The 25,944-nt window shown below is 52.4% G+C and overlaps 1 protein-coding gene across 4 annotated transcripts in view; it reads left to right on the top strand.

Moving 5' to 3' along the window:
* Nucleotides 1–24,820, top strand: part of TMPRSS13 (transmembrane serine protease 13) — a 28,522-nt gene extending 3,702 nt beyond the window's left edge. The window contains exons 2-14 of one of the 4 annotated variants that reach the window (XM_045370967.3): nt 6,635–7,169; nt 8,315–8,419; nt 10,954–10,992; nt 11,087–11,209; nt 11,696–11,825; nt 13,754–13,846; nt 14,777–14,820; nt 15,559–15,721; nt 16,739–16,911; nt 19,762–19,860; nt 21,355–21,497; nt 21,649–21,801; nt 23,198–24,820. In XM_045370967.3, coding sequence (XP_045226902.1) covers nt 6,635–7,169; nt 8,315–8,419; nt 10,954–10,992; nt 11,087–11,209; nt 11,696–11,825; nt 13,754–13,846; nt 14,777–14,820; nt 15,559–15,721; nt 16,739–16,911; nt 19,762–19,860; nt 21,355–21,497; nt 21,649–21,801; nt 23,198–23,224 — 1,827 coding nt within the window. In that variant the 3' untranslated portion in view covers nt 23,225–24,820. The remainder of the gene's footprint in view (nt 1–6,634; nt 7,170–8,314; nt 8,420–10,953; nt 10,993–11,086; nt 11,210–11,695; nt 11,826–13,753; nt 13,847–14,776; nt 14,821–15,558; nt 15,722–16,738; nt 16,912–19,761; nt 19,861–21,354; nt 21,498–21,648; nt 21,802–23,197) is intronic. The other 3 variants (XM_005579777.5, XM_045370969.3, XM_074015301.1) reach the window with 3 other exon arrangements.
* Nucleotides 24,821–25,944: the final 1,124 nt, after the last annotated feature.

Here is a 25,944-nt window from a genome sequence, read left to right as displayed (position 1 = left end):
AGCATTTGATGAATGAATGAATGAATGAATGAATGAATGAATGAATGAACAGGGAGGCGTCTTGATTCTGGTCTAACAGGGATTTCCCAGGAGGCGTCGGAAACTGGAAGGGACTTCAGCACTTACCCTGGCCAGTGCCTTTCAAGTTCTTTGTAGTAGCTGCCTCTTTTGTTCAAATGAATGTTACGTAGACTCCACTGTATGAGACTGGAAGGTTGATCTTCTCTGCTGAGGTGGGGTAAGGGCTCAGAGCCCACCACAGTCCCCACCAGCTGGTCTCCCAGCCACCTCCATGGAAACTGAAATGCTCTGTGGAACCCTGTTTGAAAACCGCTGATTGTCCAACACCCTGATTTTATAGATGAGGGAGCTGAGGCCCAGAGGGGGATGTGACTGTCCCCAAGGTCACATGCCTGCCCAGGAGCAGAAGTGAGGCTCCCCCGGCCCCCCACCCCCAGGGCGAGGCAGGCCCTGCAGCTTTGGCCCCTTCTGGAGTTCAGTCTGCCTCAAGGGCTGACCCGAGTCCCTGAGGTGTACACTGCGTGTGTGCTGGGGATGCTGGTGGTGGGTGAGGAGGTGGTGGGGAAGATGCCCGTGTGCTGAGGGGAACCTATATTTGTGGGGTTTCCCTGGGTTCAGGGAGGGGAGAGTAGGAAAGGGCCTTGGGTACCTGGAGGCACAGTGAAGCCTGGGTCTAGCCGTGAGGAAGGGAAAAAAGTCACCCAGTCCAGCATGGCCCTCTCTGGGAAGGGTTCAGGCCTCCCCTGCCACAGACCAAGGGCACCCCAGGTTCCCAACAGGCAAGGAGGGTTTTTAGGCTTTGTTGAAGGGAGCTCCTGATCTTTCTTAGTGCCCGTAGCGCTTCCAGAAGGGTTTAGGGAGGGGGTTTCTTCTTGCTTAGCCCAGAGTGCTGGGTTGTTGGCCCATGGTCTGCCTGTGCCCACCCTATGGGCGCCCTTGATGCCCAGGGTCACTGGGAGAGAGACACTGCCACGGGGCTTCTGTCTGGGAAGGGTCCTTTTTCATGGAGGCTGGTAAGGGACAGACAGAGGAAGCGCAGAGTGTTGTGTAACAGCCCAAGGATGAGCGCCAGAAGATCAGGGTTCTAGAACTGGCACTGTCCCCAACTGGCTGTGTGACCGTGAGCAAGTCACACAGCTTTTCTGGGCCTTCATCGCCTCATCAGTAGTATAAAGGGCTTGGGTAGGGTTTCTTTTCTTTCCTTTTCTTTGAGATGGGGTCTTGCTATGTTGCCTAGGTTGCTCTTGAGCTTCTGACCTCAAGCCATTCTCCCACCTCAGCCTCCCAAGTAGCTGGGACTACAGGCCGGCGCCACCATGCCTGGCTTAGAGGGTTTTCAGAGTCCTTGCAGTTCTGACAGCCTGTGATATGCCCAACCCTGGGTGGTAGCTTTACGAAGGGATGGCCCAGGGCTGACGAGGGAGGCCCAGTTGGCTTAAACTGGACTGAAAGAGGCCCTGATGCACCTGCCCTCAGGCCATGAAGATGCATCATCGCAGCTGCCGCTGCCTGCTGGACATTCTTCAGGTCTAGCGGGAGAGTTTTTTTTTTCTTTTTTTTTAAATACTTTAAGTTCTAGGGTACATGTGCAGGTTTGTTACATATGTATCCATGTGCCATGTTGGTGTGTTGCACCCATTAACTCGTCATTTACATTAGATGTATCTCCTAATGCTATCCCTCCCCTCTCCCCCAACCCCACCACAGGCGCTGGTGTGTGATGTTCCCCATCCTATGTCCAAGTGTTGTCATTGTTCAATTGTGGGATAACTTTTTATAGGATCGCTCACACTGCAAGCCCAGGCTCTGGGAGACCTGAAGTGCATATTTCCCAAGTTCAGGCTGCTGCTTATGGCTGGAGAACTCTCACTATGCAGAGCCTGGGGCTCGATCCACGGCAGCAGCTCCATAACCACTGAGATGAAGCAACCATGAGCCCGCATCACTCAGCAAAGACAGAGGCCCCCCTCTCCCTGGCATCACTGGCTGGGCCCCCAGAAGGTCCAGGAGAGGCCAAGGGCTGGACATCCTCAGGGGTTGGCTAACTTACTACCATCCCTACCAGGTAACGGCCCAAGGGGCAGAGTCTGCAACTGGAAACCAGAAAAACATCCCATTCACCTCACGGGCGATCTACCCCTGGGAGCTGTGGTGTCGAGAGCCCTAGGCTGGAAGCAGGGGGCCTTGCATTTTAGTCCATCCTCTACTATAAGATGGGCCTGAACAACTTTGAGCAAAGCACACAAACCTTTTGGGCCTCTACCTCTCAGTCTGTAAAGTGGGAGTAAAAATTCTTACAGACTTCTGTCCAGGGATGGGCTTTGGAAAGATTCCCGGGGCCAGGGGCTGCTCCTCTTAGCCCTCCCTAGCTTGCCCTTCACTGCTTTCCTGCGGATCCCTGCCCTGCCTTCCTGCCATGCTGCTACCTGCCCCAAAATGCCTGGAGGGCCCTGAACAAGCCTTGGGTGAGGACCCTTGGGAGCTGCAGAGGCATAGCCAGGTGGTAGCAGTGACAGCCTGGGGTGTGAGCCTGTTCCATGGCATGGTAAGGGCTTACAATTATGTTACTGCAGGGGGTAACCTCAGAGACCACCCCAGGGGTAGGTGGAGAGGAGAGGCACAGCCAGGAAAGAATGGTTGGCAAAGTTAGGCCAGGGACGTGGCTCAGAGTTGACCACACTCCCCTGCTCCGCCCTGTGCACCTGCCCCTGAGCAGGCTGAGAAGCCTTTGGTCTGCAGGCAAGTTGTGGAGACACCAGGACACATCAAGGAGTTGGTCATTTCACTTCCATTCCTGAGTCTCCGGCTCACTGCCAAAGGCCAGGATTTGGGAAGCTTGGGTTCTGGTCCTGGTTCTGCCCCTTGTAGGTTGGGACCTTGGATAAGAAGTCTTAGCCGGGTGCGGTGGCTCACGTCTGTAATCCCAGCACTTTGGGAGGCCGAGGCGGGCACAAGCTCAAGAGATGGAGACCATCCTGGCTAACATGGTGAAACCCCATCTCAACTAAAAATGCAAAAATTTGGGCATGGTGGCGCGTGCCTGTAGTCCCAGGTCCTCAGGAGGTTGAGGAAGGAGAATCTCTTGAACCTGGGAGGTGGTTACAGTGAGCTGAGATGGCGCCACTGCACTCCAGCCTGGCGACAAAGGAGACTCTGTCTCAAAACAAACAAACAAACAAACAAACAAACGAGTAGTCTCCTCCCTTCCCATTCCCCAGCTGCTGAAGGCCTCTACTCTGAGGGTGAGGTCAGGCCTCTGGTGGGAAGCTAGAGGCTCAGCAGTTGTTCTCCAAGAATTGGGGCAAAGAAATGAGTTAGTGCTATAACAGGTTAGATATAAGGAAGAACTTCCAGCAGCGTGGGACAGCAGGCTGTGAAGTGCCTAAAGAAGGTTGGTGTGGAATCTCTTACTCAGATGATCCCTGAAGATGAGAACTCTTCTTGATGTCTGGGAGGGTTTGGGTTGAGGGTCAGAGTCAGGGGGTGGAGCGGGGGCCTCACTCTGGAGGCTGCTCTCATCTGGTTTGGGGGCTGCCCTTTCATCCTGATGCCCCTGTGGGGACTTGTAGTTCTCTTCATGGGCAATTCTCCTTCAGGTCTTGAGGCTCCAGAACTCTCCTCTTGCCCTGGTCTGGGGGCCCAGTGGCTTTCCACCTGCCTCCCAGGCCCTGACAGCAGAGCACTTGCTCTAGCCAGACCAGAGCTAGATACCCCCAGACTCAGGGACTGCCGGGCCTCCATTCCATTTTTGGATGTGTCGCCCTTTCTGCAGCTCTTGGCTTTCCACCCATGCTCCCTCACCACCAGTTCCCTCTCTGGCCTGACTCCCTTCTCCTGTTCTAGCTTTACAGCTTTCCCCAGCTCCCTCCCCCACCTGCCCACCCACTTTCCTCTGGGCCTCTTCCTGATGGGGCAGCTGGCGCTGGATGGCAGGGTCCCGTTCAGGTAGAGACAGCCTGAGCTGCCTGGGAATTAGAAGACTGTGCGCGAGTTCCTACAGACCACCAGCTCGTTCAGGTGGGCTGTTTGGTCTCTCTGAGTCCCGGGTCCTTGTGTACAAACTGGGGGTAGTAATTCCTGCCCAGCTTGCTAACTGACAGACTTGTGAGGATCAAATCACATAATGGTGCAAAACTGCACATACAAGCCCTGAAGAGACGAAGGTAGGTCCTGTGGATGTTTGTGACACTGTAGGTCAAGGCCCTCCTTGCTCCTAGCAGGCCTGGTTAGAATCTGAGCTGTCACTTACCTGGTGTGTGAATCTGGGCATGTTCTTAACCTGCCTGGACCTCTGTTTCAATATCTGTAAAATGAGGCTAACCATATCAACTGCAAAGAGCTGTGAAGAGGTGGGAATGGGATCCCAGAAAGTGCTAGTGGGCTGTTATCTTTGTCACTGTTTGACACACATTTATAGACCCGGCTCTTTCATGTGTATCACCCATTTATCTGGGGGAAGGAGGTGAGGTCTGCCCATTTCACATGCATGGAATCAGGCACTGAAGGGTTATGTCGCTTGCCCAGGAAATGCAATTGGGAATAGAGACAATCAGATTCAAACAGATTTTTCCATAGCAAGCCCAGCAATCTCACAAGCAAACAAACAAAACCCCACTACCAGCTGGGTGTGGTGTGATGCCTCACGCACGTAATCCCAGCACTTTGGGAGGTTGAGGCGGGTGGATCATTTGAGGTCAGGAGTTTGAGACCAGCCTTGCCAACATGGTGAAAGCCCATCTCTACTAAAAATACAAAAATTTGCATGTTGTGCACATGTACCCCAGAACTTAAAGTATAATAATTAAAAAAAAAAAAAATTAACCAGGCGCGGCGGCGGGTGCCTATAATCCCAGCTTCTCGGGAGGCTGAGGCAGGAGAATCCCTTAAACCCAGCAGAGGTTGCAGTGAGCCAGGATTGTGGCATTGCACTCCAGCCTGGGCAATGGGGTGAGATTCCAATACAAAAAGTAGCCAGGTACGGTGGCACACATCTGTAGCCCCAGCTACTGGGGAGGCTGAGGCAGGAAAATAGCTTGAACCTGGGAGGCGGAGGTTGCAGTGAGCCAAGATCATGCCACTGCACTACAGCCTGGGTGACAGAGCAAGACTCAACAAACAAACAAACAAAACCCCTCCATCACAGCCACTGCTCACCACGCCCTCACTGTGTGTTGGGCATTTTACAGGTATGATCTGTGACTTCAGTACCATGAAGCAAGGTGCTTCACTCCAGCTTACAGATAGGAAACTGAGATGTAAAGAGGCGAAGTCACTTGCCTGGGGCACCCAGCTGCCTTAGAGGCAGGCCAAATTCCAACCTGGTCTCTCTAACCCAGAGCACCTGAAGACCCACCTGACCCCGCTGCTCTGGGCCAGTAGGCACCTCCTGGTCTTGGCAGGTCACAGGGCCCAACTGTGGGTCACACCAGAAAGTACTACAAGACCAAGATCCCTGTTGTAACCCTCCGCCCTATCCCCAGGTTCCCAAGGTGTTCCCGGCCCTGCAGGGCCACGGGGCCCCATTCTTAACCAATCTCACAAAGGCAAAATGAGCACTCTGTACATGCCGTTCACGAAGACTGTGCCGGGAAGCTCTTCTGACTCAAGGGCAGGAGACTTAGAGATAAACAGGCATGGGGTAGAACCCTGACTCTGTGATTCTGCAAGCTGAGCTCTGAACCTTGGCTTCCCTATCTGTAAAATGGGCTTCCAAAAGTACTAACCTCCCAGGGATGTGGTGAGGCCATCGTGAGGCCACAGATGTGAAAGTTTATTTTCACCTCTAAAGTGCCATGCACACAAGTGATTAGTATTTTATTGTTCTGGCTTACGGGAAGTCCCCCTGAAGTTGGGGAAGACTTAGAGTGTGCACAAAAGAGGAAGGGAGACCAGGCAGGCCGGTGAAGGTGCCACAGTGCCAGGATCCCTGGCAGGAGCCGAGGCCCAGGCCACCACCAGAGAGAAGGACAGGGCCTTCTGCAGCTGAGGCTTGTCCGTGTTATGCAAAGACCTTAGTCTGGCTTTGTACAGCATTCTTTTTCTCCCTCAGATGAGCTCACACTGGCGCTCTGCCCCTTCAGTTGGCAGGTCAGGGCTTTCCTTAACTAGTGCTTAACTAGGGATTACAGCTCATAGTAAGAACGGTATTTTATAATCTAATGCACATACAGGAAAGTAAAGGATGCAGATGTAGGAGGTGGAAGGGAAGACGGCAGAGGGGTCTTTGCTTTCCCCATAGGGGACCACATTCCCTTCATATGAGGTCTCAGAGTGAGTGACCAGTCCAGCAGCCTCTTCCTTTAACCCTTCCTAGACATGCGTAGCCTAAGCAGGTGACCCCCAATCCCCAGGCACATGGCCCATTTCCCTCCACCCTTCTCTGCAGGTCCTAAGTGGCAGGGGAGCCCCTAGGGGAGCTGGGGGACAGCAGGCTCTTTGAGCTTTCATTCTATCCTTGGACACAGTCCTCCTCTCAGATGTTTCCTTGTCCAGGGGGCTTTGCTCAACCCCTAGCTGCTGCCTCAGAGCATTCATATCCTAGTGCAGCAGAGCCGACAGCTGAGGTGAGTTGGCAGGGGAGCAGCCTGAGGGATACTCTTCGATCTGCTTTCAGAATGCATCTCCAGTGAGAACACCTTCAGCTGGAGCATCTCCAGCCCAGGCATCTCCAGCTGGGACACCTCCAGGCCGGGCATCTCCAGCCCAGGCATCTCCAGCTGGGACACCTCCAGGCCGGGCATCTCCAGCCCAGGCATCTCCAGCTGGGACACCTCCAGGCCGGGCATCTCCAGCCCAGGCATCTCCAGCTGGGACACCTCCAGGCCGGGCATCTCCAGCCCAGGCATCTCCAGCCCGAGCATCACCAGCCCAGGCATCGCCAGCCCAGGCACCTCCAGTCCGGGCATCTCCAGCCCAAGTATCTCCAGTCAGGGCATCTCCAGCCAGGGCATCTCCAGCCAGGGCATCTCCGGCTCGGTCCTCACCTTCCAGGTCCTCATCCGGCAGGTCATCATCTGCCAGGTCAGCCTCCGTGACAACCTCCCCAACCAGAGTGTACCTTGTTAGAGCAACACCAGTGGGGGCTGTACCCATCCGATCATCTCCTGCCAGGTCAGCACCAGCTGCCAGGGCCACCAGGGAGAGCCCAGGTAAGGGGGACGCTGCAGGGAAGACAGGAGAGATGGGAAGCAGCCCATGGGCAGGGAGGAAATCTCAGAGCCAGTGTGCTCTGCTCTCATCGCAGACAATGATGTGGGGAAGGGGAGGCAGCGGGGTGGGCAGTGAGGGACTTGGGGGCAGGGGCAAAAAGGAAACATTTTTGTGAAATGTGAAAATCTGAGACAGTGGAAAATTAGGCGCGAAGCGGGGTAGGTGATAAGAAGCCAGGACTAACAAAGCAGCGTGTCACCCTGGAGTCTGCACAACCCAGGTCAGAGCACTGGTTTCAGTAGCAAGGTCCCCCAGTTAGTCACAGGGTTCTCTCCTTGTGCTGTCCTGTGGGTCTGCCTAAGAAGCTGGGGTCTGCAGTGGAACAAGGTCATGATCAGCGGGCCCATCTGTGGGTGGGCAGGGAAAAGGAGATTCTGACCAGGTGTTCAAGTCCATCCCCAGTCTTCCAAATTGTGGGTTGCATGGTTCACCTATTAGGGAGTCAGAGAGGTCGAATAGGCCTTGGGGACTGGGTCCGCCCTTAAGGAATCAGTGCTTCTGCCCGCCCCAGTGCTGCCCTCCTCCCATCCTAGAATTCAGACTTTCCCCACCACCACAGTACACACAGGCCTGGATGATACGTGGCTTTGGAGGACCACTCGAAGTTTGGGGCCCATCCCACAGCCTGGTCCTCTCCAGGGTGGGTGAGGTGCTTTGGTATCAGACCCACTGCATTGGAATCCCAACTCTGCCACTAACTCACCAAGTAACCCCGGGCAAGTGATTTCACGTCCATGAGCCTCAGTTTCCCCATCTATACAATGGGCCTAATAAGACTCTGCTCATGAGGTTGCCGTGAGAATTAAGAGAACACAGGCAGAGTGCCTGGCTGGCCCAGAGAAGAGCCCAGTAAAAGACAGCTGCTGGTGCCAGGCAGGGTGAGCTCAGTTTTTGCATTTTCAGATGGGACAAAATTCATTCATTTATTCCATTGACCTTGTGCCCCATCAAATCTCATTCCAACTTCTGGGGTGGAGTGATCCTCACGGGGCCCTTCTGGGCCACAGCCTTGCTTCCCCCACCCTCTCCACCTCGTCGGACTCCTCTCCAGCCTCACCTTCCCCTGCTGCCGCCCTGCTCCTAGGTACGAGCCTGCCCAAGTTCACCTGGCGGGAGGGCCAGAAGCGGCTGCCGCTCATCGGGTGCGTGCTCCTCCTCATTGCCCTGGTGGTTTCGCTCATCATCCTCTGTGAGTTGAACGGAGGGTGCAGGGGTGGGTTCCGGGCACTGCCAGGCAGAGTGGGACCCAGGGATGGGGGCAGGCAGGGGGGACAGGTGTAGGGACCACCCACTCACCCGCTACCGTGTCTGGAGAGGGACACTCTTGCAAATGGCCTTGGACTGTGCTGCCTCCAGGACCCTGTGGGGCATCCAAGTTAAGAGTGTAGAAGCCAGAGGAACCTGAACTTGGGTCTCATCTGTGCCACTTACTCTGCAGCTTACTTGGGCTGGTTAGTTAACCACTCTGAGCTCAGTTTCTGCATCTTCAGATGGGACAAAATTCATTCGCCCATTTCATTACTATGTGCCCCATAAGATCTCATTCCAACCTCACTAGATTATGAGGAATAAATCAGACAACAGCACAATTCCTGGAACAAAATCCACAAATGCTAGCTATTAAAAAAACACACATGAAAACACTGATTGGAAAAAGTCTGTCAAGGATATTCAGTCAATGGGATGATGTGTTCAGCATTCAGGGGTTCAGGCCCCCTCAATTTCCCCATTCTCTTCCCCATCATCTTCAAAGATACCCAGGCATGCCCCAGGGCTCTCTGCTCAGGGGTCCACTATGAGCCCAGCACAGTGGGAAACTTTAGGCAGCGCAAATGTGCATGTACATTATTCTGTCCTGTCCTCAGGGAGATTACAGTCTCCTGGGGGAATAGCTGGAAATTTTGAAGGGCAAATGCATTTGAGTGTGACTATGAGGAGGGGATGACAACTGTGTGGGCTGGATGCAGGGGATAGCTTCTTATGGCTGTGGGGCCAGATGAAGACCTGGAAGGTGGGACAGCAATTATGCCCAGCAGGGCATCCGAGCAAATGAGCAGCCACAGAAAATGTGGGAAGCCAGGTGGCAACGACAGCATGGGGGAGAGGAAGGGACCTGCCTAACCAGAGTGGAGAAGGAACAGTCAGAGACCTGTGGCCGTCTGCTCGGTTCAGCAAGGCTGGGCCCTGCTGTAGAGAGCTTTAAACGCCAGGCCAAAGAGTAAGGATTCTGTGAAAGAGGCAGCACCAGTGGTGAAGGGTGGAGTGGACCAGCGCGTGGAAACGTCTGCCGGCAGGGCTGTTGAAGGGGATTCTGAGGGAGGGGCAGTGTGCTGGCAGAGCAGACTTTAGTGCCACGCAGGCCCTGACTCTGCCACTGACCAGCTGTGTGAATTCGACAAGTCCATTAACATTCTGAGCCTCAGTTTCCCCACCTGTCTGACTGGGTGGGGTGATCACTGTCATAATGCACATAAAGGCCTCGGCATGGTGCCTGCTGTGACTTACTGCCCTGCCCTCCCTCCCTTTCCCACCACAGAGCACCTTGCTCCATGAAAGCCATGGGAATGACCCGTGGAGGGGCGAGATGGCACCCATGAGTGGGCTCACAGAATAGAACTAAAGCTCTCAGCGTGGTTTCACAGCATTTCCTGAAGTCCCCATAAGCTCTGCCAGGGAGGCCTCTAACCTCCAGCGCTAGGGAAGTGGCTTGACTTCTGCAGGTCACCGAGCAGCTACCTGGTGGGGTCAGGACTAGAGCCCAGGCCTCCCGACTCCCTACCCGGCCCAGCACCCTCTCCACTACACATCCATGTGGGGCTCCATGAGCACTCCAAGGGAGACTGCCCAGGCTTCTCTGGGGGTTGAGTGCCCAGGATGTGGGAAGAAGACCAGGGCACAGAGAGGAGGGGCCAACCCAAGAGATTAGGAGGGATTTGTGTCGGGACCTGGACGGAGCAGTCACACACGGGCAGACTTTACCCTGGGTGACAGAGAGCACAGTGGGCCCTGGAAGAGAAGCAAGGGGTGGCGCTGAGGAGCTGGTGGAGGAGGAGAGGCGGGGTGAGAAATTAGAACCTGGATCTGTGAGGCAGCCAACGGGAGGTGCCTCCAGGCAGGAGGGCCCACCGCCCCTGGTTTGGAAAGAGATTGCCGTTAGAGAGGGAGGAAGTCGTGAAGCAGATTTGCACATATGGCTTGTAAAACTGTTTTCTTTTAGCTCTAACTTGTATATGTGGGAATCAGCCACCTAGAATTGCTGATTGAATGAAAAGACATTTAAAGGCATAAAGACAAGTCATGGGGAAAGAACTGAGCATAGGGGTGTCCCTTGTGCAGGGGAGAGGGAGAAGGAAAAACCCAGGAGCTTCTGAGACTGGAAGGATGGTCGCCTTTGAGAACAGACAGACAGTAGTTGCGTGTGTGACTGTGAGGACAGAAATTTATCTGCTGTGACCCTGTGGAGCACAGAGAAGATGGGACGGCAGAGGGGTTCTGAGAGGGAAGCTCTGGGACACTGGAGGAGGTGGTTTCTCTGGCCACTGTGTTTGCCAGCATGTAGGGAGGGGAGTTCCCAAGGTGGTCCCCATCTCCATAGCACTCTCTCTCTCTCTTTCTCTCTCTCTCTGGGTGGCTGGCTGCTCGAATCTGCCTGGTGCTGCCATGCTTGCAGGAGCTTTCTGGAGCATTCCGGAGCATTCCTGAGCAGCCTTTCTCTCCATACAGATGGGGGACGAGAGCCCCAGAGTTCAAGAGGGATTGCAGGTCGGTGTCTCAGAACCCCCAGGGCCTTGGGCTGCTCAGTATCTCATCTCTGTGGAATTGGTCGTGACGCAGCTGTCTGCTTCTTTTTCTCTAGTTCAGTTCTGGCGGGGCCACACAGGGATCAGGTACAAAGAGCAGAGGGAGAGCTGTCCCAAGCATGCTGTTCGCTGTGACGGGGTGGTGGACTGCAAGCTGAAGAGTGATGAGCTGGGCTGCGGTAAGGGGGCTGGGTGCGGGCGAGCGTGTGCCTGTGCGTGTGTGTGTGTACATGTGCATGTGTTTGTGTGCCTGTTTGTATATATGTGTGTGTAGGCATGCCTGTGTGCGTATATGTGTGTGTGTGCGTGCATGTGTGTGTATGTGCGTGTTTGTGTGTGTGCATGTATGTATGTGGGCATGTGTGCGTGTATGTAATCCAGACCCAACGATTCCCTGTCCATTGCCTCCCATTTGAGCTGATACACAGTTTGCACCAGTCTGTAGCACTCTGGTGACTTTGCCTTGGCTCTGTCCATGCTAGGCATCCTGGGCTTCTGAGTACTGGTTGACCCCCCATGACCCAGGCCACGTTCCTGGACTTTTCCCAGGCCTCAGCAACGAATGCTGTCAGGACAGGTGCTTCTCAGAGCCTCACTCAGCTCATCCAAGAGCTTGATGCTTCCTAGGTGCTGAGGACCTGCTCTGCCTTTTTCTTGCCCTGCAGTGAGGTTTGACTGGGACAAGTCTCTGCTTAAAATCTACTCTGGGTCCTCCCATCAGTGGCTTCCCATCTGTAGCAGCAACTGGAATGACTCCTACTCAGAGAAGACCTGCCAGCAGCTGGGCTTCGAGAGGTAACCCCCAACCCGGCCCCAGAGTCCAGGCTTCAGGGATGCCTCAGGCTCTTCATAGGGCCTCTCAAGCATGTTGCAGAAACGTTGTATTAAAAAGACCCTTGGGGACCAGGGCTGATCTCACTGGTTCTGGACACCCTCAAGGTATTCAGAGTCAGAAGCCCTGAGATCCTCTGAGTCTGGAGCAAATTGTTTTCATGAGGCCAACATAGTGATGTATAGATCTGCAATAGTATCGGACTCCTAGATGGTTCTTTGCCTCAAAGCACCCTGACATCCATTATCACATTCACCATCGCGGTGGTGGCCCTACGCCTTGGGTAGGCATTTGGGCAGATCTTTTCTTCTTATATTAGGGAACTAGAAGCTCGGGTTGTGCAAAGCCCTTCAGTGGACCTCGAGCTATAGCTACCGTGGCTTGAGCCAGACCTCATCAAACGGAGAATGAAATGGGCCAGGTGAGGCCAGGCAGAATCATAAGGATCTTTGGCTCTAAAGATTTTAAACAAATCAGGCAGTGTTGACAGGTAGAGGAAGGAGTAGGTGAGCAATGACTTTCCACTTTGAAGAAGTGCCTGATTTTCAGCCCAGACACACATCTCCATCCTCCCTCTTGGACTGAGTTTTCAAGATAGGTAGTTTGGGGTTTGTCAGTGTGTGTGAGGTCGTGGGGAGAAGAGTTTAAGATCTCACTGTGGGTTCTCTACAGAAGAAGCACCAAAAACACCTGGGGTGGGGGGTTAGGATTTAGAACTAGTTCTCTACCCCACCCCAGCCTGTCCAGATCCACAAAAGCGGGATCAGAGTAATCCAGATGGAAGACCGTGGGCATCTTTTATCCACAAGTTGTGTGTGTGGCCTTATGCAAGCCTGAACCTCCCTTGGGCATTCAGGTCTTTGAACACCACTTATTCAAAGAATATTCATTGAGCTTTTATTTTGTGTTACATATTGTGTAGTACCTGGACACAAAGGATTAAGACAGGAGCCCAGGCTTGAAGGACCTCTAGTGTGGCTCAGTGAGACAGGCTTAAACCAATAACCACAGTATGATGTGATGTGTAATGATAAGGATGTGTGTGAAGCACCAAGGGCACACAATGGAGAGGGTGCCTAACTGCACTGGTGGAGAGAGCAGAGAAGGGAGGAACGGGCCCTCTGGGTAGAGGAGCTACATATGCAAAGTGTCATGCCAGGGTGTCACGAAGGGGTGTACCATGTTCTAGAAATATACATAAATTCCACGTAGAGAGTAGAACACATTAGAATCACCTGCCATGCTTGTGAAAATGCATCTTGGAATCAGAATCTCTGGGATGAGGACTTAAAACCTGCTCAGCAAACATCCCAAGGTGATTCTTAGGCACACTGTGTTCTGAGATCCACGAGGCTTGCCCCAAGGTTGTCACGCTTTAATGTACAGCTCAGTAACCTGGGATTCTTTAAAATGCAGACTCTGATTCAGTAGGTCTGGAGGGTGCTGCTGCTGCTTATTCATAGATCGCAGTTTGGATAGAAAAGGGCTAGATTGGTGTTTGTCAAACTTGAGTGTGCATCAGTATCACTAGAGAACCTGTTAGAACGATGATCGCTGGGCCCACACCCAGTTTCTGATTCAGAAGCATTGCTAATATTAATAACTTCCCAGGCAATGGTAACACTACCAGTCTACACTCTGAGAAACGCTGGGTAGTGCATAGGGCTGGGGGTCTTGGAGGGGAGTTGGGGGAGATGGGGGCAGTGGTGGAATATGTGGGTGGGGCTGCACTTTATCGGGCCTTGACTGCTGCTTGGAGGAGTTGGCCACCATTCAGAACATCACAGTCTGGCCTCTGTCAGCAGAGCTGGTGGGGCTCTAAGCCTACTGGAGGACTTGGGATGACCCTGTCTCCAGGGGACTCATTCTTCTCCCCTCTCCTCCCTTGTAGTGCTTACCGGACAACAGAGGTTGCCCACAGGGATTTTGCCAACAGCTTCTCAATCTCGAGATACAACTCCACCATCCAGGAAAGCCTCCACAGGTATGGTGGGGCAGGCAGGCTGCCTGTTTGTGAGCGGGGGAAGGAGCGGGTGGGAGGGGGTCTTTGAGTCAGGGAGCCCCCTTCCCTGGCTTTTCTGGGATCCAGCCTCCAGGAGTCCACCATGAGTGTTCAGGGGCATCTCGGAAACAGCCCTTATTCACCAAACTGCCTCCTGACTTAAAAATTACTGTTTGAGGCTCAGTGCTGAGAGCAACTGGAGACCAGGGGTGCCCCTGAGAGTTTACCTGGTCGTCAGCGGCAATTCACGAACCTTGGGACCGCCAGTCAACCAGGTGTTTGGACTGAGAGCTGCTGCAGGGAGTGGACCTGGACTGGGGCGGGAGAAGCATCACTGGAGTTGGGGACAGGGTAGAGAAGCAGCAGTAGGGGGCTGCCAGGTGCAGGCGTCAGGGACAGGGAGGGCCATGTGGGAAGCATCGGAGGTTTGGGGGCTCTGCCAGCTGGCATTGTTTGCCCTGCAGAGGGCAGAGAAGAAGCCAGGCTCCAAGAGAAGTAATGGTGAGGGAAGGAACGTGAATTTGCTGCATCTGGATGTGCTGCGTGGTTTCTGCATCTGCGTTGAGGAACTGTGTCAGAGGAGCACCAGGCCATCTGTTTAGCCGTGAAAAGATGCTGGGACAATGAAGTCCGAAGTTCAAAGAACATGGATCTGGGCCAATGTCTGCAATCTGCCACAAGAAAACTAGTTGAGGGGATGAGAGTGTTGATTTGCACTGAACCACCGCCATTCTGGACAAAGCACTGGAAGGGAGAGTGTCACACGTGAAGGAGAAGCTCAGAATCTCCTGCTTCCTGAGCAAAGAGTAGCTTCCTTGGAAACAGGATAGGAACTGAGCAGGAATCAATCAGGAAGGCTTCCTGGAGGAGGTAGCTAATATACCCTCCCACTTTCTGTGTCTCCTCCTGCAGGTCTGAATGCCCTTCCCAGCGGTATATCTCTCTCCAGTGTTCCCGTAAGATATTCTTCTTCTTGGATTGTGGCCAATGTCGTGTGGGAGTAAAGGGCAGAGGGGCAGAACTCCTCCAAGGGAGGTGTTTGGCACTGGGGTTTAAGTCAGGAACAGTGTCTTAGTCAGCAGGCCTGCTTCAGGGCTGGAGTCCCTGTAAGGCACCGGTACACCCAGGATAACATTTCCCCTTCTCCTGACTCTGGCAGGGGCTCAGCCCAGCAACCTCTTATTCCAAGGAAGCGGTCTGAGTCTCCCGTGCATCAGGGGAAGTGTATTCTTCCTATGTTTAGAAACAATAGAGACCCCCATTATAATGCTTGTCAATTCGGGGTGACGTTAGAACTGGTCTGCGTTCCTGTGCTCCTAATGGCAGTCCTGGGACTTACCATCACGATCCCAATGCTTGACACAATGCCCAAAGCTTGGGACACTTAGAAAGCATTTGTCAAATCAATGAAAGAATGAGTGAAGGAGAAGAAAGAAGAACCTGCCTGGGGTCAAACTTCCCACTGAATGATCCCAGAAAGCCACCCCACCATGTGGTGGCAATGATCTCACGGGAACTGCTGTGTGTAGCAGATAAGGGAGCAAAGCCCATCCATGGGAGGGTGGGTGCCCTTCAGGACGGCGCTGCCTGAGCCTGTCCTGGCCCTGGGAGCATGGCAGAGGCATTCTGATCAGGAGCTCGGAAAGAACCCTGGGAAAAGCAGGGTTCACAGTACGTCTACTCCTTCTCCCCAGACTGCGGACTGAGGGCCATGACCGGGCGGATCGTGGGAGGGGCGCTGGCCTCGGAGAGCAAGTGGCCTTGGCAAGTGAGTCTGCACTTCGGCACCACCCACATCTGTGGAGGCACGCTCATTGACGCCCAGTGGGTGCTCACTGCCGCCCACTGCTTCTTCGTGTAAGTGCCTGAGAGGCAGGTGATTTGACACTGCCCAGGGTCAGGGACCACCAGGAAGGGCTGGCTGCAGACTGACTTCTTCGTGGAGGAGGACTCTGGGTGTGAGTCCAGCCCCCATGGGCCAGTTGGCACTGGTGTAGCTTGCGTGTTCACTTGGTCCTGAGAGTATGGATCGGGGGTGTTTGTTCTGAGCTAGGCCCAAGGATGAGAAAGTCCCATTGATGGCCCCAAGGGAGAGAGGCAGGCAGGAAGAGGGACTAGGAGCCGACCCCTGCAGAACAGGGTGAAATGCAAAAGGCTTTGGGTTTGTTGCTGCTTCCTGCAACTGGAACTCATAGCAGAGGAGCCCCTAGTTATCCCAGAAATTGAGGGCTAGGGATTGCAGGGAGAGCACTGTGTCAGCTTCTAACAGTCACCAGCTGACCTAGCGTCTGGGGGCCCACAGCCCAGGCTGGTGGGCAGGAAAGAGCTCTGAGACCAGGCCTCAGGGGCACTGGCCTCTCTAATAATGAGTTCAGCATGTTACTTTGTCCTGCTGAGTATTTGCTGAGGGTAATAATACTGAGATCTTATCAGTACAAGCCCTTGACCCTGCCCGGTGAGTGAATCTGTGCCCCCTATCCCTAGTCCCAGCACCTTCTGCAGCCCTGTGACTTGCCAGCATCTGTCAGTTCACATCGAGGCCCCAGAGCTTCAGCATGGCAAAAGTCAAAGACTCTTATTTGATCCTTGGTGACTTGCAGAGGAGATAGTGGGGGGTGAGTGCCACACAGAGGTCTTACTCATCATTCCCTCTTTATTACTGTAAGGTGCAGAGCTGCAAGCTCATAATTTTTGAGGGGCTGTGGGGGATTGCTTTGGCTCCAGGGATAAGATAGAGGGTTCCCTCCAGAGGTCATTTTATCCATCCTCCTGCCTCCAAGCTGGCGCTCTGACTGTGGCTCCTGTAGGTAGCAGATGCTGCCAGTGAACGCTGCCAGGCAGGTACTGGACCATGCTCCTTTGTGGCTCTTGCAGGACCCGGGAGAAGGTCCTGGAGGGCTGGAAGGTGTATGCAGGCACCAGCAACCTGCACCAGTTGCCTGAGGCAGTCTCCATCGCCGAGATCATCATCAACAGCAACTACACCGACGAGGAGGACGACTATGACATCGCCCTCATGCGGCTGTCCAAGCCCCTGACCCTGTCCGGTGAGTGAATCTGCACTCCCCGCTCTCCTGTCCCCCAGCCCCAGCACCCTCTGCAGCCCTCGCGCTTGCCAGCATCTGTCAACTCATATCTGGGCTCCAAAGCTTCTGCATGGCAGAAGTCAAGACTCTTAAAGATCCTTACATGGAACACTTCTGTTGTATAATTAGGGAAACTGAAGCCCAGGGGCTATAAATAACTTTGCTCCAAATGATACATCTCACATTACAAATTGATGACAGAGTCAGGGCTTGGGTACTGATCTTAATCAATAGATTGAATTCTTTCACTGGTATTAACTGAGCACCTAGAGGCCGAACACTATGGTAGGCATTTTACACATAGGATTTCATTTACTCTTCACAACCAACCCTGTGGAGCAGGTACTATTATTAACTTCATTTGACATATGAGGAAATGGAACTTTACAGAGAGATAATTACCCGAGGCCACAAGTAATAGGTGGTAGCTCTGGGACTGGAACTAGGTCGATCTGATTCCCAAGCAATGCTCTCCCCACCTGGCTCTAGACTGGCAAATTGCTTACCCTGCAGTCGAGAACATAAGCTGAGCACACACTCAAACAGCTAATTGCTACAACGTTGTTGCTACGGACCAAATGAGGCTACACAAAGGAAATGCAGAGGTTCTCAGATGATCACTGTGGACAGGGGACCTCAAAGAAGACTTCATTCATTCATTCATCCATTCACTCATCTGTTCACTTATCAAATACTATGCGTCTACTATATTGTCAGTCCTATAGTACAGTTGCAAATAGAAATAAAATGGGTGACATACACCAAGACGACCAGTAGAGGTCAATTATGCGATGTTTTGGGTGAGCGGGGAGCTATGGTGGCACAGGCGGGAGCAACTAATCATCCTGGGGAAGCTCAGCAGAGGAAGGATAGTCAAGGTGGGTCCTGAAAAGATTGGAGAAGACAGGTAATGGAGGTTCAGGGAGGACCCTGAAGAATGGAGCCAGAGCCCCCTGGCATAAGCAGTTTTACAGGTGGGAAAGGGAGGAGGAGTACCAGGACTTCTGGAAGCCTTGGAGGACTCTCTGGTTAGTCTAGCCATTCTCGTGCTCTGAGCTTGGGAGCTGGTGTTTCCTCGCACATTAATTGTGGAGGCGGTGTCTATCACGAGTCAGAGCAGTTAGATCATCAGAATGGGGTGAGGAGGAGGATCCCTGGGAAGAGCTCGGTTGGGCAGCGCTAGCCCAGAACCACGCCCACGCAGCGTCACTCCCACTCGTAGCCACGCCCTGACACGACACGCCCACCAGCCCTTCTGCAACTCCAGCCTTGTCTGTGGAGCCCAGGGCTGAGGTGAGGGATGCCCGCTGCCCCCTGCCCTGCCGCTCAGCACACAGGAAGAGCACAGTCTGCAGGACCAGAGCAGGCCTTCTCACCTTGTCAAACCCGGGCTATATTTGGCTAAACATCCAAATCTTACCTCTCACCCACCCTCCACTCCTTAATATTATTTGGAATTCCAAAACTAAATAATTTCTAAAACCGAATGAAGGCTATTCTCACATTGCGTATGCTTTTCAAATAGACTCTGATAGGCTTTTGGGCAGGAAGCAGACCCTTAGTCTGAGAATCACAGCTCAGATGTATGTAGTCCTGTGGCCAGAACATGTGCCCTGATGTTTGGTTTAGAAATCAGTGCAGATTTTCTTAAACTCATTTGGCAGGTAGAGCACTAGAAGTCACAGTACTTTCGTTTGTGAAAGTTCACTGGTAAATTTAATTTCCCCATAAAAAACAGTGAAATATATAACAATGGGTCATATATCAGTGTTACATGTTTTTAAAACTTTACATCTCAAAAAGGGGCAGAGAAAAGAAATACTATTTTGCATTTTTGTTAATAATGCATGCTATTCCTTCATCTATTTTTTGTTTGCTCTCTAGCAGACAAAACTAGGGTAGACACCAATGTTTAAAGCCTAATTCCAATTTATGGGAGAAAAATTTAAAATTATCCTTCCCATCTACCCTTCCTGCCTTCTCTCTCTCTCTCTCTCTCTCTTTTTAAACGTTTAGTGAGCACTGAATATGTGACAGGCATTATCTTAGGTGCAGAATACTGCAGTGAATATAACAAATGGTTGAGAATACTGCAAACATTCTATCAACTAGTATTTTCCTCCTGCAAACTCAGGTGTGTTGGTCAATGCCCTGGTCGCCCTAGGGTCACCAGTCCTCAGAGCTTATGAAGTGATACATAACAGTGACTTCTAAATATAATATTTCCGAGTGTGGGATCAAGTTAGCAGGAATTCTGTGGTCTGTGTCTCTAGGAATGTGTTTCTTGTTTGGAGAGATTTCTTACCTTGTGCTGGGCAAACATTTGGAGGGAGAGCCACAGGCCCTGGACAACCAGTGGGTACCCTCGCCAGACCAGGCTGGACATACCACTGAGATGCAACGGTCATAATATCTGGGTCTTAGCCTGCTGCTGTTCCTTGTTCTAATGGAAAGACATGGAAGAGGCTCTGCCGGGAGAGACCCTCTTTGTGGGGAGAGACCCTCAGCTGCCCAGTATCAGCTTGTACAAGGGAGCTTCCAAGGCGTATGCATCTGACCACAGGGCAACCACTGAAATCAGAATGGCTTTCAGCCTCTGGTAGCCCCCAAAGGCTGGTGGGTTTTGATAAAGTGATCGAGTTTCATGTCTGGTCAGTCCAAGGTTCTGGAGGATTCAGAACCACTCTAGAGTCAAGGATGAATGTTCTAGGAGCCTCCTCCTTGCCCCCAGAGTGACTCTGCTCCTTCTTCCTCCCCCTACTGAAAGTCTCAGCCTTGTTCCTTCACTGACATCTGGAGGTCTTGTTGCAGCTCACATCCACCCTGCTTGCCTCCCCATGCATGGACAGACCTTTAGCCTCAATGAGACCTGCTGGATCACAGGCTTTGGCAAGACCAGAGAGACAGATGGTAAGTGGCAAAGATGCTTGGTTGTATGTGTGTATTCATGTGCATGTGTGTGTATACGTGAGTGCGTGTAAGCAATGTGTCTGGGTATACAGATGAGGGCCTATGTCGATGAGAGTTTGGGTATACAGATTCATGGGCCTGGGTGTGAATATGTGTGTATAGACACCTGAGTATATGCCGGTGGGGTCGCTGTGACAATGCCTTCCGGTCAAGACCACCTGGAAAACTGCTGTGGTTGAACCAGTTGAGTTCATTGCTCATTGCAGTGAGAGAGAGCACACCATGAAGAACCATGGAGCATCTCAGCAACAGCGTGTCAGAGAGGACTGCTCATAGGATTTAGGTGGCTTGGGGAGGGTTCAAAGACGTAGGACTTTTCTCTAAATTGGATGGTGTCAGGAAGCAGGGGTTACTCTGTGACGGGGAAGCTTAATAACCTTATCTAGAGGCCGGGCACGGTAGCTTGCACCTGTAGTCCCAGCACTTTGGGAAGCCAAGGTAGGAGAATCACTTGAGCCCAGGAGTTCAAGACCAGCCTGGGCATCACGGCAAAACCCCATCTCTACAAAAAATAGAAAAATTAGCTGAACATGGTGGTGTGTGCCTGTAGTCCCAGCTACGAGAGGGGCTGAGGCAAGCGGATCACCTGATCCCAGGGAGGTTGAGGCTGCAGTGAGCCATGATCATGCCACTGCACTCTAGCCTGGGCGACAGAGTGAAACCCGTCTCAATTAAAAAAAAAAAATTATCTAGGAGCTGTAAGCGGTAAGGAAGCAGCAGTCACTCATATTGGCCAGGAGAGGGGGATGTTTGGTACTGTTGGGATTTGCAGATGCCCTTGTCTTTGGCCTTAAACAAGATGATGAAGTGGTCTTGTTTTCACGTCATCCCAATCACAGAGTGCCTTGTCCTGTGAGATGGCTTACTTTGAGCAGGATGACCCCGCAGTTAGACTCAGGGCACTGCCATGCGTTGGGACCGCTTTTCCCTCCCTCCGTGAGGCAAAGCGATGACTGATCTGGGCACAGCCTTCTCGTCTTGTCTCCATACTCTACTAGCTGTGTGACTGTGGGCAGGTCACTTCTCCAGCCCCAGGCTTCCCCACCTGTAAATGGATTAATGCCACCTGCTCTCTTTAGGGCACATAGCTTCCAAAAACAAACAAAGCCATGTATCTGAGGGTGCTTTAAACGTAGGCAAGTGCTGTGCAACATGTCGTGTAGCCTGATAGGCTTGTGAGTGTGTCTGTGTACATGAATGTCTCTGTCTCACGTGCAGCGAGCTGTGTCTTGTGTGAGGGCATGTGTGCCAATATGCCCTGGGTGTCCAACCACAGAGGGCCTCCCTTGGGTCGGAGCCAGGCACAGGCATGGCACCCTCCATTCCCAGGAGGCTGTGATTCTAGGTCTTGGGGTGGCAGCTGGACCACCAGGAAGCTATCCAGAATCTCACGGGCTTTCCATCCTCTGTCTCCTCCACCCCACTTCACTGAAGACAAGACATCCCCCTTCCTCCGGGAGGTGCAGGTCAATCTCATCGACTTCAAGAAATGCAATGACTACTTGGTCTATGATAGTTACCTTACTCCGAGGATGATGTGTGCTGGGGACCTTCGTGGGGGCAGAGACTCCTGCCAGGTGAGGGTACCTGTGGGTGGGGCTCAGGTCCCAGCACCCTGGGGATGGGGGAGGCTGGGGTGTTGGGGCTGATGTGGGAACTGGGACCCTACCCTTTTCTGCTCACGGACTACCTGTCCCATCCTGCACATGTGCCCCCTCTCCCCTGTAGGGAGACAGTGGGGGGCCTCTTGTCTGCGAGCAGAACAACCGCTGGTACCTGGCAGGTGTCACCAGCTGGGGTACAGGCTGTGGCCAGAGAAACAAACCCGGTGTGTACACCAAAGTGACAGAAGTTCTTCCCTGGATTTACAGCAAGATGGAGGTAAGATCCAGGATGGAGGTAAGATCCCTGCACCAGGACACTGCACCCAGCAGACTGGGAACTTCCTAAGGTGGGGACCCTGGAGGAGCACCCAGGGAGTAGGCAGAGATCCCCTCAGCAGTCTCATATTCGGGGGTGTTCTGGACAGGGTCAAACGTGATGACTGGGGTCAATCCCAGCTGCCTGTGTTTCTTTCCCTGCTTTTCTTCCCTCAGAACAGAGCTCAGAGGGTTGCAAAAGGGTGGGCCTAGAGGCTGGGCAGGCAGTTGCTAGGCAGATATTCCCCCAGAAGTGATTTTTTGTGTCAGGTTGCAATGGACTTTGAAAACGTTTCAGTTTCTGCAGAGGATTTTGTGATAGTTTTTGTTATCAAGCATTTATGCATGGGAACCCGCTCTTCATGGCCTTTCCCAGCTCTGTTTGTTGGAGTCTTTTTTATTTTCTTTTTGTTGTCGTCGTCTTTTTTAAAAAACACAAGGGACTTCATTTTGACTCTGACAACTTTCACAGCTGTCACCAGAATGCTCCCTGAGAACTACAATTCTTTCCCTTTCCCACTTAAAATATTTCAACAGCACCTCACTACTATCGTAAAAGAGTATAAAGTAATAAAATAAAAACTTCTTTTATGTTTTTTGACTTGCTTTAACCTATGTCCAGCCTCAGAAGTCATTGTTCAGGTCAAACTGAACCACAAACTCTTTGGTGTGTGCCTTACCTTGCCCTTGGCCTTTGGAATACTTGATCCACCCTAGAGAGTCCCCTCTCCCACTTCTACCCTCTCATCTTCCATTTTTCTTACTGAAGAACTCTGACTGATCTATCAAAATCAGCCATTTACAACTCCTGAAATATCCTCAGTATTTACTATGTATTGTTATAAATGAAGGATGAATGAATAAATAAATGTAAAGAATAAAAGGTGGGCCTAACCTCGGTGCCAGCCCCAGTGCCACTCTCCTCTCCCAGGGATGACCGAGGTGTGAGTTCACACAGGCCACTGGGGGTGGAGTGATGGGAGGCCTCCCTCCACGGCAGGAATTTGGGCATCAGGAACCAGGGATCTGCCTGCAACTCTGCTGACCCAGTTGAGACCCTGCCTTCTCTGGGCCTTCAGCCTTTAGCTGTAAAGCAGGGGTTGCTCTGCCAGCCCTCCCCTTCTCTGCCTGGGGAACAGGGGAGGGCTCACACAAGTGGAGCAGGGAAGGCTCCAGAAATCTAGTGCAGAGAGGCCCTCCAAGCCTGCATCCATCCTTTCCTTTTACTGTCCCTCCTTGGAGAGGCAGTGCCAGGTGACAGCTGGGCTAAATTATAGGTTCTGAACCCCAACCTTGGGCTTCTGCGCTCCCCACCCACCCAGCCCACCATCACCTTCTTCTCCCGTTCTCTTCCTCAGAGCGAGGTGCGATTTGGAAAATCCTAACCAGCTGGCCTCCTGCTCTGCACAGCACCAGCTGCTGTGAAGACTCTGGCTACAGTGACTGGCCATGTGTGGCATCATCTGGGCTAATGGCCACCAGGCACCATCGGACTCTCACCTCCACTGTCTGCTCTGTGTGTGTGTGTGTGTGTGTGTGTGTGTGTGTGTGTACATAGTGTGCATTGCCACTCTCGAGTTTTTCAGAAACCAGCAGAGCTGTCAACTCTTCTCAAAATCCCAGGCTGGAAATTACCTGGAGACAAGAGCCTGAGTACTGTGGATGTTCCTACAGGGGTGTCCATAGATGGATGGAGGAGGTGGAGCCCAGAGCCCAAGGAAGGGCCTGGAATTCTTGCTTCTCTGACCCTCACTTACAGACTAGCCCATTGTGGACAGATGCCAGCAACCCAGGTGACGCCATTGCTGTCCCGGGAAGGATCGCAGGTTTTGGTGGATGCAGCTTCCCCGTGCCTGGACTGTTTTCTGAGGAAAGCTGCTCCTGTTGTCGTTACGAGCATCGAGCCCTCACTCAGACCTCCTGCTGGAGCCATATATGTCCGCAGCTGAGCTGTGCTATGGCTAACCAGGCTGACAACGGAGATGAGGATTCACTGTACTCATTTGGTCATAAGCTGCTGGGGCGGGTTTTATTTTATTTTATTTTTATATTTAAGAAATGAAAATACGGGTATTTTTAAAGATTCTCCAAAAACTCCAGGAGCCTTGACAGCTAGCATCAATCAGCCCAAGACCACCAGGGGACTCCTGGGAAGTGTCATATTTTAAGAGTCCTACAGAATATTTCTGGCCTCAAGGGACTAGATGAAGAGACTGGACTGAGTCCCCAGGATGGACATCTCCCAAGTCACTACAGCATCTGGAGCCCCTAGGAGATACTCAGGGAAGCAAATACTCTTTTGGACTGGCAAGCAAATCTGACATGACGAGGTCCACAAACTGTTTCTGCATCCAAGGGCCCTGACAAAGGCATGAAGAAACGGATGCTGTTCCTGCATAGGCTCCCAAGGGCCCCAGGGAGGTCCAGGTGGAGAGCATCTCTCATTCCCAGGGACTGTCCTGGGACTTTGGAATTTCTTCTCAGCTTTCTCTACCTTTCAATTTCTCAGTTGTTCCAGAAACATAATACTGACATAAAAACTGCCATGGAGAGAAACCTAACGTGGTCCCAGGCCCTCCAGGCAGCCCTTCTGAAGGATCCAAGTTGACCATGTTCCTGCAAATCATCAGTGTGCCTGGACTCAGCAGTAAAAGCCTGGGCCTTCGGCAGCCTTTTCTCTGGGGCAGCTATTCCTCTGCCAGCCGTGCTCCCCTCACCTTCCTTGGGCCCGTCAGGGTCTTTTGTGGTGCTATGTTTCTCAGAGGCAGGATCCAAGCAGATCAACCCAGCCTAGCCCAGCTCAGGCAGGCCGTGGCCGCTCAAGGGAAAGACTGCCCCAGAAGAGCAGGCTGGAGAGGCTGGGCAGGGGCTCATGGGGCTAGGTACACTGGGGAATGTTAGCAAGACTGGCAAGGTGGCCACATTCTTGTCTGCAGCAGCCCCCAGTGATGGTCTTCAGCAATAAAAGTTGTGTGACCTGAGATATCTGTCTTTGGATGTTTTACTGGTACCCTAGGTAACACATTGAGGTTGCCCACCCTAGTGCCCAGACACTCTTGGTTTCGGTTCTTGGTTTTGGTTCCTCGTCTCTGGGTTCTGCTCATTTAGCCATACATTCATGTATTCATCCATTCACCAACCACATCCCCACCTACTCTGTGCCGGGGACTCATACTAGGCCCAGAAGATACAAAGGGCATGACAGATCCTCAAGGAACTGGGTCATGACCCAATGTGATGGAAGTTGTGATTGAGTGTGGACACCATGCTTGGAACATGCTCAGAACAACCACTAGCCACACCTAGAGATGTCAAGGAAGCTTCTCAGAGGAGGTCAGGTTTGGAATAAACCTTCACAAAGCAGGTGGGGGCAGGGGAAGGGCACTCCAGGGCATGTTCTTACCCTCTTCCTCTTCCTCCACTTCTGCCTTTGCTGGCTCAACAACAGGTGTGTTGACAAGGAAGCCCCAAAGCTTACTCAGCTATTTCCAAGAGAATCAGATGGGTGGTCCCACTGGCCTCTTCTGAACAATCTACCCCTTCTTGCTTTGCACTTTTCCTGTGTTTACCATATTGACCTCAAACATTATGAGCCCACTGGTGAATCCCCAGCTCCACCTCCATACCCCCATTCACCAGCGGGCTCATAGTCCCCAGCACACCAGCCACAAGCACAGAATTCTCTAGGTTTCCCCAAACGCATCCAGCCTCTGGACACCCTGAACTTGATTGCTTTAGTCTTTCATATCAATGCCAGGGAAAGTCCTTCTTTTGATTCCTTTCTTGCTCCATGTGCACAAGAAGGTATGGGGGAGGAGGCAGGTGCCACGCTTACTATATTCCTAGGAGGGATGACACTGACTGTAATAGATCCCACAGTTTCTCACCATTTCAATGGTTTAACCTAATTGAAGTTTCTTTCGCATCCATGTAACAGTCCAGTAAGGGTGTTCTGATCAGAGGGAGACTTTCTTCCACAAGCTTTTTCCGTCTTGGGAGTTTGTCATCCACATTGTTGTCTAATTCTAGCCAGAAAGAAAATATAAAAAAGATTCATTCAGTCCTTAAGTGCTCTAGCCCAGAAGTCATTTCCACTGACATTTTA

Source organism: Macaca fascicularis, chromosome 14 (genome assembly GCF_037993035.2).
Source record: "Macaca fascicularis isolate 582-1 chromosome 14, T2T-MFA8v1.1".
NCBI classification, from domain to species: domain Eukaryota; kingdom Metazoa; phylum Chordata; class Mammalia; order Primates; family Cercopithecidae; genus Macaca; species Macaca fascicularis.
This window is presented reverse-complemented; position numbering and strand designations above follow the sequence as displayed.